Genomic DNA, 20,503 nt, shown 5'->3' on the forward strand with positions numbered 1-20,503 from the left:
ATGTCAGAACTTGTAACTCTGTAACCCTGTATGATTAACTATGTGTGACAACTGCAGATAATCTTAAAGAATGACTATAAATATCACTAATAATATAGCTGAGCAAACATGTTTTTCATTTTGGTTGAATATCATAAAATTAATAGCACATGATGAAAAGATGTAATCAGAGTGTGGTGGTGACTGGCATGATACAAAACTCATCAACAATAAAAATGTTTTGTTTGAAAATAACACAGAATACATCATCCACAACATTACAAAATCTTTGTATTTTTTTACTACACAATTAAAAATTTTGTGTGTGTTATTGTGTCTATATTCACAAACTACAGAGTTATTTGAGTCATGGAAAGAAGACCACATTGATTATGGATGTTGTAAGACAGAACATTTTGCTCAATTAAGTGTTCCAAAGATCATGTTTATGATAATAATCACATCTTAATTTTTACAAAAAGCCACACCCATAATTACAATTTAGTTCAGGTAGTCTGCTGGTCATTTAAAGATAAGTGAAGAGTACTGTCCCTTCACAATGAATCTCAATATATGTGGCTAGCTTGGAACTAAAGCAGTTTGTGCAGAATTTTGAGCAAAATCCATTTGTCACGCTCTTAAGGCCTAAAGATTAGAAAGTGCTAAAGTCTGCCACTGAAGTAATTACCAAGACTGTATAATAAAATTATCCTGTATAATTCTTTTACTGTACTTATTTGCACAGCTTGCCAAAGTCACACAAGATCGTAAATCTGTAAGTTTTTTAATGTCTTAAATTTGTAGATATCAGTTTAGAAATCACATGAGATTTTTAGACAATTCCTGTGTGATTTTTACAATATCAAGCATTTTTTTTTTTTTTTTCTTATTTGCCTTTCACAAAGACTTAAAGAAGTGAATATAGGTGGAAATGTTTCACAATATGAAACTCGAAAGGCTGTGAGAAGTCAACCAGACTACATTGTGATAGGTAATGCATAAGAATAGGATGAAATGCACACAAATAAAGAAATGCTAATAATAAACAACATTTGAACTCAGGAAGTCACAAGTGAAAGATCTGGTACACATTTTGAAAAAAAAAAAAAAAAGGTTGTTATAGACTAAAATAGGGGCAATCTGTGCAGAATAAACAGCCAAGGTAAGAAAAGTGAACACTGGCTTCAGCAGAATAAACAAAGGTACAACACACTACAGTTATTTGAGGGTTGTTGTTGTTGTAGTCTTCAGTCCAAAGACTGGTTTGTGCAGCTCTCCACACTAGCCTAGCCCATGCAAGCCTCTTCATGTCCGAATGCACAATGCAACCTACATCTGTTTGTACCTGTTTGCTGCTTGCTTCATCCCTCAGTCTTCCTCCACAATTTTTATCCCCCCCCCCCCCCCCTCCAATTACAAACTGACAACTCCTTGATGCCTCATAAAATGTTGTTTCAACTACTCCCTTCTTTTAATCAAATAGTGCCACAAATTTTTCTTCCCAATTTGATTCAGTACCTTCTCATTAGTTATGCAACCTGCCCATGTAATCTTCAACAGTCTGCTATGGCACCATACTTCAAAAGCTTATAATCTCTTCTTGACTATACTGCTTATTGTCCACATTTCAATTTCTTACAAGAAGGCTATGCTCAGAAAATACTTTCAGAAGGGTCTTGCTAACAAATAACAGGTTTCCCTCCTATGGCTCATCAGACAATTTTTTTCTGACGTTTCAGCAGGTGTTAGCAAATTCATTCTTGCAATATGTAGCTGGAGTCAGCCCAAACAAATACTACTGCTCGTTACCCTTCTCAAGTGATGCCCAGTTTTGACAGAAAGCATCAGTTTCTTTCCCGTTGTAAAACAAAATGATTTTTATAATGGAATTTTTATGTGCCCGTTTGACAGAGTGGTCCCAAATCAGTCTATTGCAAAATTCATTTTTTTGATATGTACTAACAGGGACAGTAAAACATGAAGAATAATCTAGTATTCTAGCAGAGAGCAAGCAGTGCTACTGTGAGGTGATGTTCAGTGCAGGCCAGGGTGGTGCTGTTGCTGCTGCAGTACTGGCTACCATATTTACTGGAATCTAAGCCGCACTCGAATCTAAGCCGCACCTGAAAAATGAGACTCGAAATCAAGGGGAAAAAAATTTTCCTGAATCTAATCCGCACCTGAAATTTGAGACTCGAAATTCAAGGGGAGAGAAAAGTTATAGGCCGCACCTCCAAATCGAAATAAATTTGGTCCATTGTAATATGAGAGACAATTTAGGTCGAATGAATGACGATACAGCTACAGTAGTTTGGTTCGAGTTGTAAGCTTAGCAGTTAAGCTTTACCAGGTAGCCATTGCTATGCGTCAGGCGCTCCGTCTGTATTTATACGGGTACCCTACCTTTTTTACGTGCTTCGTCTGGTTTGAATTGATTGCTTATTTTTCTTTGATCTGATAAGTGCCGTTCTCTTTGTTATAGGTGTTTACGTCACTCTAAGCTGAAAATGCATTACTGTACTTTGTCATGCATTGTTTGTCGCATTCTGATAATAAGTGTTTACGGCTTGTCGCCGCTCGCGGCATGGCTTGCTTTTGTGCACACTACTGCCGCTTATAATTTATAAAAAGAAAAAAGAGGAATCATCTCATTAGCAAAACAATGGCATGAAAATCTTTGCAGATGCCTAGTCAATTGCTGTGCTTCATTTCTGACTGTATCACTGTTAGGCATAAGAATAATATGAATATAAACATGACATGATATGTATATTCTTCTGCGTTTGCTGTTGTCTCACTCTAGTTTCGTAGTTTATTAGGCAGACAGGATTTAAATGAGATAGCAGCAAACAAGAAAGAATACATGGCAAAATGTTTATATTCGTATTATTCTTATGGTGAAGAGAATACTGCATGTGATTCACAATTCATAAAAGTTCCTATTAGCAACCATCTCTTCTGACAGGTAGGAAAAAATTCCGAACGTAGAGTTGGCCATATTGACAAACATCCCAAACAGTCTTGCCAGTCGGATTTTCGTAGTACATTCGAAGATGAACAATACAGAATTTGTATTTACTTCGTTGAATAATGTATGAAAATGCAGTGGCCGAAACTTGGGGCGGAGAAAAAAGCTCGTCTTCCACCTTTTTTAAATTTATTTACTGACGCAGAGGTTTTCTTTGTAACAGGAAACAAATCGGCGCTTTCCATCAATGCTGGGTGTTTCATGAAAGAAGTGACATGCAGAATTTGTTTGGGCTGACTTCAGCTACACTTTGCGAAGACAAAACTGCAAATATCTCTGGAAACACCAGATTAAATGTGCCTGACAACTGATAGGAGAGACATCCTGTATATATTCCATGTTAACAAATACCTCTTTTTAAGAAATGCTTTCATTGCTGTAGCCAGTCTGCATTGTATATCCTCTCTACTTTGGCCATCATCACTTAATTTGCTACGCAAACAGCAAAACTCATCTACTGCATTTAGCATCTCACTTCGTAATGTAATTCTCTCAGCAATGCCTGGTATAACTCAGCTACATTCCATTACCCTTGCTTTACTTTAGTTGATGTTCATCTTGTAACCTCTTTGCACTCCATTCCATCCAACTGCTCTTCCAAGTCCTTTGCTGTCTCTGACAGAATTACAATGCCCTCGACAAACCTCCCAAGTTTCTTCTCCCTTTCATTCCTTTCCAAATTTCTTCTTGGTTTCCTTCACTGTTTGCTCAAAGTACAAACTGAATGACATCAGCGATAACCTACAATTCTGTCTCATTACCTTATCAACTACTGCTTTCCATTTGTGCTCTTCTACTCTTCAAATCATAGTGCAGTTTCTATACTATCTGTATTTTATCCCCGCTACCTTCTGATTTTCGAAGAGTGTATTCCAGTCAACATTTTCAAAAACTTTCTTTAAGTTAAAAATGCTATAAATGTAACTTTATCTTTCTTCAACTTATCTTTCGGAGTAAATAATTGTGTGAGTACGGTCTTGCGTGTCCCAGCACTTCTCTGGAAAGCACACTGATCTTCCTTGAGTTCAGCTTCGACTACTTATTCCATTCTTCTGTAAATAATTTGTGTCAATATTTTGCAGTCATAACTTATTAAACTGACAGTTCAGTATCATCCACAACCTACAGCTCCTGCTTTCTTTGGATCTGGAATTACTGCCTTCTTCCTGAAGTCTTTTTGCACACCATGTAAATATTTTTTTCATGGCTGGCTCTATCAGAGATCTGAATAATTCTGAGGGAATGTCATCTATTCCAGGAGCCTTGTTTCAACTTAATCTTTCAGTGCTTTGTCAAATTCTTGTCACAGTATATCTCCCATCTCATCTTAATTAACTTCCTCTCCCCTTCCTATAATATGACTAGAAATTCTTATACTGCCCTCCTACACATTTCTTCCACTTTTCAGCTTCCCTTCCTTTTCTTTGGACTGGCTTACCCCTGAGCTCTTAATATTCATACAGATGCTTCTCTTATCTCCTAAGGTCTCTCATTTTCCTGTGGTGACATCTATCACCCGCCTGCTCATGCATGTTTCAGCAGCCTTGCATTTATTCTTTGGCCATTCCTGCTTAGCCATCCATTCTTCCTTCCTCAATCTCATTCTTCGGACATATGTGTTCCCTTTCACCTGTTTTATCTGATGCATTTTTCCTTTCACCAGCTAAATAAAATACATTCTGTATTATTCACGGATTTCTATATGCCTTTTTGCCTATTTGATCCTCTGTTGTCTTCACTATTTCATCTCTTGAAAGCTACCAATTTATATTCTACTGTATTCCCTTACCCTGTTTCAGTCAAATTTTGCCTATTGTGCCCTCTGAAACTTGCAATAATTTCTGGTTGTTTGAACTTATCCTGGTCCCATCTCCTTAATTTGGTACCTTTTTACAATTTCTCAAGCTAAATTTCATAACCAATAAATTATGGTCAGAGTACACATCTGCCCTTGGAAATGTCTTATGCTTTAAAACCTGGTTTCCAGATCTCTGTCTTACCATTATACAATCAATCTAAAAGCTTTCAGTGTCTCCAGGTCCTTCCAGACATATGACCTTCTGACATTATTCTTAAACCAAATGATTAAATTTGAGAGATACAGGATTTTAAGTTCAGATCAATAATACAGCTGTTTTTCAGTGCCAGTTACCTGCAGTGAGAGGGCCTCATCTCAGGACTCACTGCCACGCAGCCTTCTGCCAGTAAGGCTTCCAACAAGAGACTTCAGTGTAGCACCCAGACCTTTCCCTGGGGTCTGAGCATTTTGCTGGCCACGACCTAGTCCTTGTGGATGTGCATCCAAGCATTTTTGATACCTTAGCTGTGAACAGATACAGTTTTTATTCATTACACATTGAAAAAGCATATTATAAGATTCACAACAGCATGACACTCTAAGACTATGGCACAGGCAGAACAAGATAAAAAATAAAAGACGCGAGGAAATTGTCATTTGGTAAGAGTACTAAATAACACCATAATCAGCACTCAAGTCAGAGTATATTAAATCATGTGATTGTTGTTGTCTTCAATCCAGAGGCTGGTCTGATGCAGATCTCTGCACTAGTCTACCCTGTGCAAACATCTTCGTCTCTGCATAACTACTGCAACCATACATCTGAATTTTATTCTGTTATCAAGCCTTGGTCTCTCACTACAAATGTATACCCACCACACTTCCCTCCACCACTAAATTGGTAATTCCTTGATGCTTCAGGATGTGCTCTGTCAGTCAATCCCCTCTTTTAGTCAAGTTCTGTTTTTATATGTTTTTTTCTCCCAAATACGACTCAATACCTTTTCATCAGCTATTCGATCCAACCATTTAGTCTTCAACATTTTTCTGTAGCACTATACTTCAAATTCTTCTACTCTGGTGTTGTCTGTAGTGTTTTAGTCTACATTTCATTTCTGTACAAGGTTACACCGCAAACAGTTACTTTCAGAAAACAGTACCAAATATTTAAACTCCTGAAAAATGTCATCTTCTTACTAGAGAAGTTTTATTTGCCCATATGACAATAACTACATACACATATGACTAGTGTCAGCAGTTTAAATTGCCATCTTCACGTCATCTATGTATGTCGGTCATTATGCCACTCGATGTAGCACACTGTCATCTAGTCATAAGCATATTTGAGAGCAACTCGTTGAAGGAGATGCAGTGTGTAACATTATATATTATATAACAAAACCATACTTGCGGTCAACCCACATAAAAATTTCTTATAAAATACATGTTGTTCACAGTGTTTTCCTTACTATTTCTTTACTGAGTGTACACCACCAATTATGGTTATATTATACAATACATAATGTTAACTGGTGCAGCCTCTTCAACAAGTTGCTCCCAAATATGCCTGTGACAAGATGACAGTGCACTGCACTAAGGGGCATAATAACTGATGTGTGCAGATGAGCTGAAAAAGGCAGTTTAAATTGCCAAACCAATTCATCCATATATGTAGCCTGTTTATTGCAATCTGGGTAAATAAAACTTCTCAAAATTCAGAGATCAACTCTCCTGCTGACAATGTCAGAACTACAGCCCAGTTTCTATATGAACGCAGATAAATTTTCCTTCCTGTATTTTATTGCTGTCACATTCAATATGTCGAAGAGAGTATTCCATTCAATAGTGTCAAAAGCATTTGCTGAATTTACAAATGGTATGTAGGTTTGTCTTTCTTCAGTCTACCTTCTAAGACAAGTCAGAATCAATATTGTCTTGAATGTTCCTACATTTCTCTGGAAACCAAACTGATATCTTCCTGAGGTCAACTGCTGCAAGTCTTTCCATTTATCCATAAATATTTCATGTTGCTATTTTCACCCATGGTTCAGTAGTATTCACACATATCAGCACCTACCTTCTTTTGTGTTAGGATTATGAAATTCTTCACGATGTCTGAAGGTATTTAGCCCGTCGCACATATCTTGCATACTAGGTGGAATAGTTTTATCATGATTGGTTCTGCCCAAGGTTATTGATAATTCTGAGGGAATGTGATGTACCCCTGATCCATTCTTTCATTGTTTTTATCAAAGTCTCCTTGTAATTTATCTCAGTGTTCTGTCAGTTGTTCTCATAGTATCATATCTCTGATCTAATACTCGTCACCTACTTCCTTTCCCTTTCCATGATATTGTCTTCAAGTAAATTACAGAACATTAAGGAAACCAGTAAGAAAAATGAACAACAAAGACATCCTGTGGCACCTCCAACATGCTACCTTTGTTGAATGATGGGCAGAACCATGGGAACCTGCATGGCACCCTCCTACTATAACTTGTTTATGGGCCATTTAGAGGAAACCTTCGTAGTCTCTCAATCCCCGTATCTGGTTTATGTTCAATGACGATATTGTAATGATCTAGACATGGGGCCACAACACTCTATCCTCATTGCTCCACAACCTCGAAATATTCTCCCCATTCACTTCACCCAGTCCCCCTCGGCCCAATTGCTACATTCCTGCAAGTTGAGCTCTACCTCTGATGGTTCCAGCTGTACCTCTACCTCTGTCCATATAAAGTCCATCAACCACCAATAGTACTGCATTTTGACAGCTGTCAACCCTGCCACACCAAACAATTGCTCCCATTTAGCCTGGCCAGTGGATGGCATAACTGAAGTAATGAGAATTCCCTTGGCCAGTATGCTAAAGATCTCGCAAAAGCCTTCAAATGCAGGTACTACCCCTCAAGTCCAGCCCACAAATAATTTCCTGTGCCATATCTTACACAATCCTAATCCTCCTACCGTCTCCAAAAACCAGTTGCAAAGGAGCACTTCCCGCATCCATATCACCAAATGTCATCCCAGACTGGAGCAACTGAATCCTGTCCTTCACCAGGACTTCAACTGTCTATCATCATGCCCAGAAAAGATGAACTTCCTACCCATGATCCTTCCCATTACTCCTAAAGTGGTATTCTGCTGCCCACTCAACATACACAACATCCTGGGCCACCACTATCCCACTCTCACATGCAGCCCCTTGCTGCATGTGTCATATACCTGTGGAAGACCCAGCTACAAGCCTGCCAGATTCACCCACCCAGCACATGTACTCCAATCCTGTCACAGGCTTGTCCTACTCCATCTGAGGCAGGGCCACCTGTTAAAGCAGTGATGTCATGTACTGACTCAGCTGCAATTTATATTCAGCATTTTATGTCAACAGGACCACCAACCAGCTGTCCACTGGAATGAAATGTCACTGCCAAACTGTGGGCAAGAACAGAGTTGACCACCCATGGTAGAAAATGCTGCTGAGCACAACATGCTCAAGTTCAATGGATGCTTCATGACCCGTGTTAGGTAGGAGTTATTCAAACACCTTCTGCTCTTGTAATCCTCCTGGCTGCAATCTCCCACTGCACCCACGACATCTACCCAACACTCTTCCCCTCCTCTGTTCTGTCATATCTTCTCCAGTCCATGCCTTCACATTTTCCGCATTGTGTGCTGCATGCACTCACTGGCTCCAGTGCCTGTGTGTTGCTTTCCTATCCTGTGCATGTGCTACCTCTCCCTCCTAAATTCCTATACCACAAACCTGCTGCCTCCCTCCAGCCACCAACTAACCCTCTTCAACCATTCCTCGCCCTTCCTGCCTCTTTCTCCCTCTGCCCACCCCACTTGAGACAAACACCCATTCCAGACCACCCGCCAGTCTGTAACCGGCACAATATAAGTGTGTGTGTGTGTGTGTGTGTGTGTGTGTGTGTGTGTGTGTGTGTGTGTGTGTGTGAGATGAACTTGCTCAGTTTACTGGTGCCTGCCTCCAGTTACTTGAACTGCTACCTGCACTGGTTATCAGATCAAGGAATTCTGTCACTTTCATACCAAGGAGCATGAACTCAGATCAGGAAAAATGTACACCTGCTGTTGTAATAGAAATACTTTAAAATTTCACTCCTACTCTCTCAGGTAAATGACACTGGTAAGAAAAGGTTGCAAGTGGATATAAAACAACTGTTTCTTCAGTCACTATCAGCTGACCAAGATGTCGTTCAAGTCTGAAGATTTTAAATTATGAGTTACACTCAGATTTCATCACCTTTATCTTTACTTTGTACATAATTCATACACAACACACACTGAAGTGACAAAAGTCATAGGATACTTTCTAATATGACATGGACTCAACAAGTCCCCTGCACAAATATTGAGCTATGCTGCCTCTATAGCCATCCATAATTGTGAAAGTGTTACCAGTGCGGGATTCAGTGGGCAAACTGACCTCTCAATTATGTCCCATAAATGTTTGATGGGATTCGTGTTGAGTGATCTGGGTGGCCAAATCATTCACTCAAGCTGTTTAGAATGGTAGTCAAACAATTGTTAACAACTGTAGCCCAGTGACATGGCACACTGTCATCCACAAAAAGTCTATTGTTGTTTGGGAACAGGGAGTCCATAAATGGCTGTAAATGGTCCCCAAGTAGCCGAACATAGCCATTTCCAGCCAATGGTTAGTTCAGTTGGACCAGAGGACTCTGTCCATTCCACGTAAACACCACCAACACCGTTATGGAGTCACCACAAGCTTGCACAGTGCCTTGTTGACGCTCTGGGTCCATGACTTTGTGGAGTTTGCACCACAATCAAACCCTGCCATCAGCTCTTACCAACTGAAATTGGGACTCATCTGATCAGGCTATGGTTTTCCAGTTGTTTATGGCTCAACTGATATGGTCACAAGCCCAGGAGAGGCACTGCAGGCAGTGTAGAGCTGTTAGCAAAGGAACTCGCATCAGTCATCTGCTGCCATAGCCCATTAACACCAAATTTCGCCAAGCACTGACAATTCTACACAAATGCCGCTGCTGTTGGTTGTTTAGGGAAAGCCATTAGCCACTGCATTGTCCATGGTGAGGGATAATACCTGAAATTTGGTATTCTTAGCACATTCTTGACACTGTGGATCTTGGAATATTGAATTTCCTTACAATTTCCAAAACAGAATGTCCCAAGCGTCTAGCTCCAAATTCCATTGCATGTTCAAAGTCTGTTAATTCCTCTTGTGTGGCCTTAGTTACATCAGAAACATTTTGGCATGAATCACCTGAGTACTAATGACAGCTCTGGCAATGCACTGCCCTTTTATACCTTGTGTACAGAACACTACTGCCACCTGTACATGTGCATATCACTAGCCCATGACTTTTGTCACCTCAGTGTATCTATCAAATTGTGCCTTGAAATATAGGACAATAACTAACTGCATTTTTACTTTCAATATCCCTTGCCAGTATTGCTAACTGGGTATGTGCTCTTTGTAAGTCACACACTTGTTATTATACTTTAAAGAGTCATAAAAAAGTCTGTGCACAAATGAGTTTTCCAATTCTTCCCTTGGCCCTTATATGTTATAAACAAACCAAAATCATTACTTTTTAAGCCCTCAAACACATTGGAAAAAATAGGCCTACCAACAGAAAGCAAAGCCATGTTTCATTCATATATGTATTACACCACCTTTTCATCACTTTTTCCTCAGTTTAGGTTGTAAGGTTCCAAACAGCTGAACGCCTTTTCTGTTGTCTTACCTTACAGGCTGCTTCAACAGTCTTGCATAATGCTCCAGATGAAGGTTCACAATGGAATACATGGGCCATAAAGAGATCCTGTGCAGTGTGCATGATGAAACCACACTGCTTTACATTCCGTCCAATCCCAAGGAATGAAAGGTACCGAACTCGGCATTCGGCAATTAGCTTACTTTCCTCCTGTGAACAGAAATTTGAAACTTTAAATGAAATGGAAAAGTACTTTAGAGTAAATTTTATCCACAATTATTGCAGAAATTATACTTTGCACAAAGCTAAAAAAAAACAGTCATCCACATATATTAAAGTTATGATAATTGCTAGTACAGTAATAAAAAAAATAAGCTTCTTAAACTGCAATAGATTCCAAGTAATTATTTTGACACTATACTTGATAAAATTAACGGTTTATCAAAGTTAGCATAAGAGTTATTTCTACTGTATGTACCATTGTTTCTACAATTTAGTTTGTTCACAATAACAACATGGTTCCGTTTACAGCTACACACACACACACACACACACACACACACACACACACACACAGAGTGAGAGAGAGAGAGAGAGAGAGAGAGAGATGACAATCTAAAATAAGACCAGGCCAATGGTGAATCACTTCCCAGCTCTAGAGTTGAGAAGTGGAAGTACTGAGAGACAATCCAGATGAACCACATAGACCCAGGTTCCTGTTGTTATGTTTCACAGAAAGATCAACAGCAAAAAGTTTGGCACTGGTGGTGTGGATAAATTGTGGTTACTTCCTTCAGTAAGGAACACTTTATAAGACACATGTTAGTTGGTAATAGAATAATGTCCCACTATACTAAAGCAAAAATTTCCCTAGCTATGCATAATACCCGTCTCCACAGCCAAGATAACTCTTTGAAACTGAGTAAACCTCAAACCTCTCTGTACTGCCTCATGGAGTGAAAACATATACAGTAAAACTGAAGGTGATATAGCAATTGAATAGAGCATTAAAATCTACATCTTCCACACCACTTTTTTAATGCTGTTCGAGAGCAGTAGACGTGCCACAACTACGTTTCGCTCTCTCCTTTCCTTTCACTTTCATAATCATCAATAATTACACAAATATGACACGGAGACTGTTACCCACTGCACAGAAGAATCGAGTGGCAGACAGGAACATTTAAAAGTAGACTACTAAAAACTATCACCTTTCGGTAAAAGTCTTTAATCAGATGCTCAGTCACCTGATGAATGACTTTGTCCAAAAGTATATTTCTTAAATTTATATTATTAAATGTACTCTGTATGATGAAAAAATATACCTTCTTTCAACCATGAGGCGTAAACAGCTACAGCTGAATGCCATAGCTGCCTAACACTGCAATAATGCCGAGACATTGCCATAGGAATGTAGACAATATCACGTTCTGTGGCAGATGTGTAAAGAATTTGGACGAAACTGGCTTTTAACTGTTGGGGACCTATTATTGCCACTGAGACTACAACTTGCCATGCACCAGCAACCCATCAGAGGACTAACAGAAATTTTATTCTTAATGCTTAGGAAATTATTATGCATTAATCATTCCCTGTTAAACATTACCTTTGCTTTGTACCAGCCGAGTGTCTTTCACCTGGGCTTACCACAGCACTGGTCCCTGTTATACACTACCGGCCATTAAAATTGTTACACCAAGAAGAAATGCAGATGATAAACAGGTATTCATTGGACAAATATACTAGAACTGACATGTGATTACATTTTCACACAATTTGGGTGCATAGATCCTGAGAAATCAGTACCCAGAACAACCACCTCTGGCCGTAATAACGGCCTTGATATGCCTGGGCATTGAGTCAAACAGAGCTTGGATGGCGTGTACAGGTACAGGTGCCCATGCAGCTTCAACATGATACCACAGTTTATCAAGAGTAGAGACTGATGTATTGTGACGAGCCAGTTGCTCAGCCACCATTGACCAGACATTTCCAATTGGTGAGACATCCGGAGAATGTGCTGGCCAGGGCAGCAGTCGAACATTTTCTGTATCCAGAAAGGCCCGTACAGGATCTGCAACATGCGGTCGTTTATTATCCTGCTGAAATGTAGGGTTTTACAGGGATTGAATTAAGGGTAGAGCCATCACGCCGGGTGATACACCAGTATGGTGGTGACGAATACACACTTCCAATGTGCATTCACTGCAATGTCGCCAAACATGGATGCTACCATCATGATGCTGTAAACATAACCTGGATTCATCCGAAAAAAAAGATGTTTTGCCATTCGTGCACCCAGGTTCATCGTTGAGCACACCATCGCAGGTGCTCCTGTCCGTGATGCAGCGTCAAGGGTAACCGCAGCCATGGTCTCCGAGCTGATAGTCCATGCTGCTGCAAACATCGTCAAACTGTTCATGCAGATGGTTGTTGCCTTGCAAACGTCCCCATCCGTTGACTCAGGGATCGAGACGTGGCTGCACGATCCATTACAGCCATGCGGATAATATGGCTGCCATCTCTACTGCTAGTGATATGAGGCCATTGGGATCCAGCACAGCATTCCGTATTTCCCTCCTGAACCCACCGACTCCATATTCTGCTAACAGTCATTGGATCTTGACCAACGCGAGCAGCAATGTCGCGATACGATAAACTGCAATCACGATTATCTACAATCCGGCCTTTATCAAAGGCAGAAACGTGATGGTACACATTTCTCCTCCTTACATGCAGCATCACAACAGTGTTTCACCAGGCAGTGCCAGTCAACTGCTGTTCGTGTATGAGAAATCGGTTGAAAACTTTCCTCATGTGAGCACGTTGTAGGTGTCGCCACCAGTGCCAACCTTGTATGAATGCTCTGAAAAGCTAATCATTTGCATATCACAGCATCTTCTTCCTGTCGGTTAAATTTCGCGTCTGTAGCACGTCATCTTTGTGGTTTAGCAATTTTAATGGCCATTAGTGTATGACTTTTCAGGACTTTGGGAGTTGTCTGAGTTTCATTACAGACCTCATTTTAATTTTCTCTGTGGATAAATGTCTAGAGGGTTAAGTCTAATGAGTATGCATGCTATTTTGTGTTTCTCAAGTGACCAATTCAATGATTTCCAAATGTTCTCTTCAGAAGGTCTCAGTGTCATTTTCTCTGCTGGTATTGTGATTATGTACATCATTGTTCCTTCTGAACTGCAATGGGTTATTTAGAACAAACTTCACAAGGGAATAAGAAATACTGTGAAGCAGTAGTCAAAATGCCTAATTCCATAAACGGGTGTCTACAAGATGATTGTTGGTGAGCACCATACTTTACTCTTACTGAACATTTTTGAGACTTTATTTTTTTAAAGGCAATTTGCTCCAGAAGATTATTCCACATGACATTATAGAGTGAAAATATGTCAACTTACTGACTTGTCTCCCCCAGAGATTTGTGATGTTTCTAAGGGCAACTGTGGCTGAAATTAGTTGTTTTAAGAGTTGTGTAACATGCTTTGTCAAGTTTAAATTCTCATCTATATGGAAAGCTAAAAAGTTTGAAGTTTCCATCCTACTTATTTTTATCTCACTGTGTGTTATACTTATCATTGGTGTAACGCCCCTAGATGTGCAGGACTGAATATGTTACATGTTTTTGAAATTGAGAGTGAAACCATTTGCAGAAAACGTCAATGATACTTTTAAGAAGATTTTTTACCATTTCTGCTGTTACTGTATGTGTGCTCTGATTGATTGCAATACTAGTATCATCTGCAAAAAGAACCAATTCTGCTCACTGAATATTAGACGGAAGATTGTTTACATATATGAGGAACTATAGTGGACCTAAGATTGAATTGTGACGAACCCGTTATGTGATTTCTCCCTGTTATGTGATTTCTTCCCAGTCTAAATAATTTTGCTGATTACTTTGGTACATTAAATACAACTTTCTAGATTCCTTTGGTTAGATGTGATATTATCCATTGGTTAGCTATGTCATCAATTCCATAAAACCTCAGTTTATATAGAAGAATACTGTGATTTGCACAGTCTAATGTTTTTGATAGGTCACAGAAAATACTAACTTGGTGTTATTTTTTTATTGAAACAGAAATGCATTATTTTTTCTTGAATGTACCTTTAGAATTTTTCTACCGTAGGGGGTGCTTCTATGTCAAGCACACCGTGGAAAGTATATGATCCAGACTGCCTTCTCCCAGCAGTGAAAGGTTGTAGAGCCTGTGTAGTGGTTTGCACAGTTGTATCATTGTTTCCAGTTGGTCTTGTGATTGCAACAAAAGGAAAGGTAGCTTTCTATGTCAGTGAAATCACTCCAAGTTACCACATTTATTCTGTGGCACAGATGAGATAATGATAATCCTACTCAGACTGATGAAACTGTCCAGGATCGGTTTAAAGAGTATCACAATGAAAGTGTTATTTAGTGTAGGTATTTGCTTGTTCAATGGATGATATTTGTGTAAATGCTCTACACTACGTCAGTAGGTTAACAAATATCATACATTTTCTCTCTGAGAATATCACCACATGCAGACTATTTATATGACTGGATATTTGGTATTAATCTGGAACAAAATTTAATGAATGTAACCCAGCCACATAGTAATATTATTATTTATTCAAAAAATAACCAATGGAGTATAAAGAGTAATCATGCAGAAATGATGTCAGTTTGTTTTCAAAATTACTTTCATTGTCTGCCAGCATTTTTAATTCACAGGAAAGGTGATCAGATATTTTTATAGGTGCATATTTTGTTCCTTTCTGTGAAAGAGTAAGGCTGATTCCATAGAGGAAAGTCATCCTTGTTTCCAGTGTTATAATTATGACTGCTACTATCATTTTGAAATTGTTAATTATGACTGCTACCATCATTTTGAAATTGTGACTTTTTTCGCAACAAACTTCATAATAAGTAAATGATTTGTGTGGGTGTTTGAATGCTTACTTAACAGTTGCCTACATGTCGGTTCACAGCTAGTGCCTAGTTTGTGTGGAGTGGCCTTCAATCACGTTGCCACATTTCTTTGCAAATGTCATTAAAAAACTGGATAGCCAAAGGCAAAAGCATATCACAAGATAGATGACTGTGTAAAAAATACGAAAACTAAATCTGAATTAATTTTGAATAGCAAAAATGCGATTACAAAAAGTTCTTTTAAATTTTATCCCTCCTCATATTACTAAATACTACTCCCTCAGCAGACAACTCCCAGTTATTCAATTATTTATTCTGGTTCCAATATACTGTATCAGTTCATAAATTGGCCATTTGTGTTCTTATCAAAGTAGGCACACTGTTAGCAATAATTGTCTTTATTCATCTCCATTGATGCATAAGATGAACAAACATCAGTCAAGATGATTAATCCTGAAAACTAAAATTGAATAAAGATTTAAATTCATATGTGAATTAAATATTTTAGTATCAGTTGTCATTTGAGCTCACCCCTGGCAGCATAATTGAAATCATTGATGGAGCAACAGCAACATTGACTGTACACCACTTGTCATGAGGGACTGTGGCCACCATCTGATCAATTGCATCATTGAGAATATCCATACCAGTGGCCTTAGTCACTTGTGTTGATCCGAGGTACTGTGCTCTGAGTACCTTTTTGGGTTCCTCCATTGGAGTTGGAAAGGACTGTGCTGTGAAAACAGAAACCACAGAAGTGTTCAGTGTTATAGCTAACATTTTACTGTATTAATTTCAAGCCTATTTGGCACATTCTTTATATTATCAGACAAATACCAGCACAAAGAAGAAAGTTAAATTTTGATTTTAAGAAAAACCTTTGGCACTTGCAAGATGAGTAACTAAAATTTTGTGGCTAAATTATCAGAATGAACAGGTTTGGATTTACCAAATAACTGGACAGAAGAACAGATGGTTTTGTTGGAAATGCAGTTACAAAAGGTGAAGGCACAAACTTGGATTGTAAAGGATGGGGAAGGATACCTCCCATGTTCTTTCCAGAGCAATTGTTCTCACATTCTCCTTAAGTGATTTAAGGAAACCATGGAAAACCTAAATATGGAAGGCCAGACAGGCATTTGAACACATAAAAACATATAAATAAAACAATTTTCCAGCATAAAGGTGAAGAAATTTTGAGACAAAAAGTAAGGAAGTATAACAGCTAATTAATTGTTGTCTACTCCTCAAGTTACCTTACAACCTAAAAAAACATCTTTTTGTTACATTTAGAAATACTGAGCTTAGTCACATATGACTTGTATCAATTCTGCATTTGTCATTTCATTATTTAAATTGGTTAAAATCCATAGTTCCATACATCCCATCACACGCATCATTGTGTTCTGAAAGCAGAGTCTCTGTTAGCCACTAAATCTGTTGGCTGTGCTTGTTTTCCAATACTTTGATAGGTCACATAATATCAAGAAGTACAAAGACTTACGTACATTACTAAAAAATCTTTGGATAGCATAGTGTGTGTGTCACAAAAAAACAAGCAACTGAAAATCAGCTTTATGATTTGTAGCGAAGAACTGAAAAATTAATTTGCTTACATATCAGGTGTAGTAGCTGTATGAAATATGCTGCAGTCGGAAAAAATCAGGTAGGAAAGCTGGAGGTGCTTGCATCAGTGTACAAACTGAAGAACTTTATACACTTTGACTTAGGAGTATGTAAATTTCATATAAGTTTGAGTCCACATAGTTACTGGAAATGTTATTGAAGAGTACAGCCAAAATAATTCAAGTCGTGTAATAAGAAATAAGAAAGAAATCAGCTCCATTCTCAGTGAGATAGCAGGTGTCAAATATGAACATATACCGTAAGCAGGAGAAAAATGTGACTTTTACACATAAAAATTATAAAAGATATGAAAATAAATTAAGACCTGATCAGTTTTGATTTTAAGTGGGTACTTTTTCATAATCTGTATTTAGAAATTATTTTCTAAAATATGTTATATTTCTTTTATGAAAGAAGCATGTGTATAGCATAAGCAACTAAACGTGGGTGGATTAAGAAAACAAGAAAATACCGATGAGCAACATATATAATAAGAGGCATGTGACTGGTGGAGAATGCTGAGTCCTGTGTCAAAATAATTATTACCAAGAATTCCAACCTACTGACAACAGTATTGCACAAATATTGATTATTATCATTCTCAAATTTTCAGTGCTAATTTTCTCATCCACTTAAGTTTGTAACAACTTTCTCTGGGCTACGCATCTCGATCATAATGGAAAGTCACTTCAAAGTAACATATAATACAGTAAATATGTGGCCTATCTCCAGAACAGCAAACAGAGAAATGAATAACTAAATGTGTACATACTGACTAATGCTTGACCACTCCTGTGATGGAATCGCCTGTGTTCTGTTGGCAGATTTGTGGGACGAGCTGCTAGACCAGATCGTCCTCCTCCTCCAGTACCACCTGTCAAACAAAAGTTTGTTCAAAGTCTTCTGTCTTGTCCCCATACAATGTATTGTTAAGTGAACTTTGCAAAAGTATGCCTATGGCGACTGCTCAAAATATGAGCTGTGCAGAATCCAGCAAAACAATTTATTTTATTGGCCAATATTCTTCTAGCAAATTATGTTTTGTATCATGTTTTCATTATTTAAACACTTTGTATGTAAATGAATATTATAGTTTACATCCTCTTGTGCTAAAATTATAAAGTGCTGTTTACAGTCACTGCACCAGTACTGAGGTGCTCTCCTCTTAACATTTGTGATTTATGCTGGATAGATAGATATTTGTGATGCCAAGTTCATTGTTTGCTGCAATCAGAACCACAGTTATCCAAATAATAGAGTCAAAGAAATACTTTATCATGAAAGCTTATTATATTACAATTTGTTGTTACATACATCCAATATCTACAAGGAGAGGAGACAAGAGCACTGGGTTGCAGTGTAAAAATGGCTGTCCCATGGCTGTCAAGCTAGGCACAGTTTCCATTTTAAGTGCTACTGCTGCTGCATGTCTTTGGTATGTACCATAAGCATAATCACCAATTTACATCTGACCAAATGATTGACTTGGCACTAAAATACAGCTTTCTGCGGACCTACTGTAAATCTTCATACAACTCTCTCTCTCTCTCTCTCTCTCTCTCTCTCTCTCTCTCTCTCAGTCATTTTGCAAATTTTAAAGTGAGAAATACTCTTTCTCTCTCTCGCTCTCTCTTTGTTGATAATACAAACAATTTCTCAAGCTCTTAATTAAAAATGTGCAAAAACTACTCTCCCCATTTTTAATCGCAGTGTACTCCTCCCACCTTATAACTTCAACTGCTTACAAAAGCCAACAGATGCTCTGATGTTTGAATTGTAAAATAATCCTCCAGTTCCATCATGTAAGAATAAGAATGATAGATACAATTTAAAAAGGCTTGATTAACAAGTAGTTACATCTAGAATACTCAATAAAGGTGAACAAAATACTGCCAATGTCAAACAGTTCTGAGTGGAGGGACAGGAAAGTAAAAAGTTGAGTTGAATTGCTGTCAAGGTGGTAAACTTCCATCCTGTTTATTTCTCATTCATGCTTGTCATTATTTTAATAACTACACACGTAATTTTACAAACCGCATTTATATAAACATAGCATGGGAACCGTATGAACTTTAAAGACTGTAACACATCCACTTGATGACTCTCAGGAGAAAGGCATGATGTATAACTAAGTAACATTACTCTTAAAACGACGTGGAGGTATGATTTATAGCAAATCCACAATCTGTTTACTTAATAATGGCCTGATCTTCATCTCTCAATATGTTTCATGTCTTAACCAAAAAATGCTGCTTTGTGCCCAAGGCCAATAAGTCCTAGTAATGCAACATCAGTCAGTTGTGAGATAGGTGGTTTGAACTATGATAGCTAAAAGCCATTTTTATAAATATATATCACCTGGCAGACACAGGAAGAGTGGTGATTATCAATCCCTCATTTACAGGTTGTACACCAGGTAGCTAGATCAAATCTTGAAACTGTTCAAAATGCAAATAGGCACTATTAAAAGACAGTTACACAAAGCTTTCAGCCATAGCTTTCATCAGCAAAAGAGAAACATATGCCATTTATACACACAAGCAAGTTCACCACACACACATCTATGATTACCTATCATCATGCCCTGAAATGAGGGACATCCTACCCGAACACCTTCCCACCCCTCCTAAAGTGGTCTCAACCTCCTAAAGATCCGAGTCCATCCCTATGCCACTCCCAATCCCAACCCTCTGCCACAAGTATTATATCCCTGTGGAAAACCCAGGTGCAAGACCTGCCCAATCCACCCACACAGCACTTCCTATTTAATTCCTGTCACAGGTTTTTCCTACCCAACCAGGGGCTGGGCCACTTGTGAAAGCAGCCATGTTGTTCACCAGCTCTGCTGCAATCATTTACGCTAGTATGACTACCAAACAGCTGTCCACCAGGATGAACGACCACTGCCAAACTGTGGCCAAGAGCCAAAGTAGACCACCCTGAGGCACAATATGCAGCTGAATGTAATGTGCTTAAGCATCACTACTTGAGCCATATCCTCCCCTTCACCACTAGTTTTTCTGAACCGCACAAAATGGAGTTATCCTTATAACCTAAGGTAACACACTGTCCCCATACCCTCCATCCTGCCCTTTGCCAATGCACCCACCTATCTTTCCCTGCTCCTGTCCTTTTTCACTCCTTTTTTGCCCACCTCCCTCCCCCACAAACTCATGAAACTGCACATGTTCGATTTCTAGTGCATGCACAATCCACCAGACAGTGTTCCTCTCTCCCCCCACCTGTGCACTACTATTCCTTCCCCTCCCCCATCCCTTCCAGATTGCTACTTTCATCCCATGTGATAATTGCATTTTGGACCGAGTGGCCAGAGTTGGTTGTTATGTGTCCATGAGATGTGCTTGCTTGTGTGTATCAATGGTGTGTGTTTTAATATTATGAAAATGAAA

General features: G+C 38.7%; 1 protein-coding gene across 1 annotated transcript in view; it reads right to left on the reverse strand.

Moving 5' to 3' along the window:
• Nucleotides 1-20,503, reverse strand: part of LOC126413152 (protein Fe65 homolog) — a 521,914-nt gene that overhangs the window by 7,931 nt on the left and 493,480 nt on the right. Inside the window, exons 10-13 of the mRNA XM_050083046.1 lie at nucleotides 17,866-17,967; nucleotides 15,999-16,201; nucleotides 10,571-10,750; nucleotides 5,160-5,330 (exon numbers count right to left, since the gene is read on the reverse strand). Coding sequence (XP_049939003.1) covers nucleotides 5,181-5,330; nucleotides 10,571-10,750; nucleotides 15,999-16,201; nucleotides 17,866-17,967 — 635 coding nt within the window. The 3' untranslated portion in view covers nucleotides 5,160-5,180. The remainder of the gene's footprint in view (nucleotides 1-5,159; nucleotides 5,331-10,570; nucleotides 10,751-15,998; nucleotides 16,202-17,865; nucleotides 17,968-20,503) is intronic.

The sequence above is a fragment of the Schistocerca serialis genome, chromosome 7, assembly GCF_023864345.2.
Source record: "Schistocerca serialis cubense isolate TAMUIC-IGC-003099 chromosome 7, iqSchSeri2.2, whole genome shotgun sequence".
Classification (NCBI taxonomy): Eukaryota; Metazoa; Arthropoda; class Insecta; order Orthoptera; family Acrididae; genus Schistocerca; species Schistocerca serialis.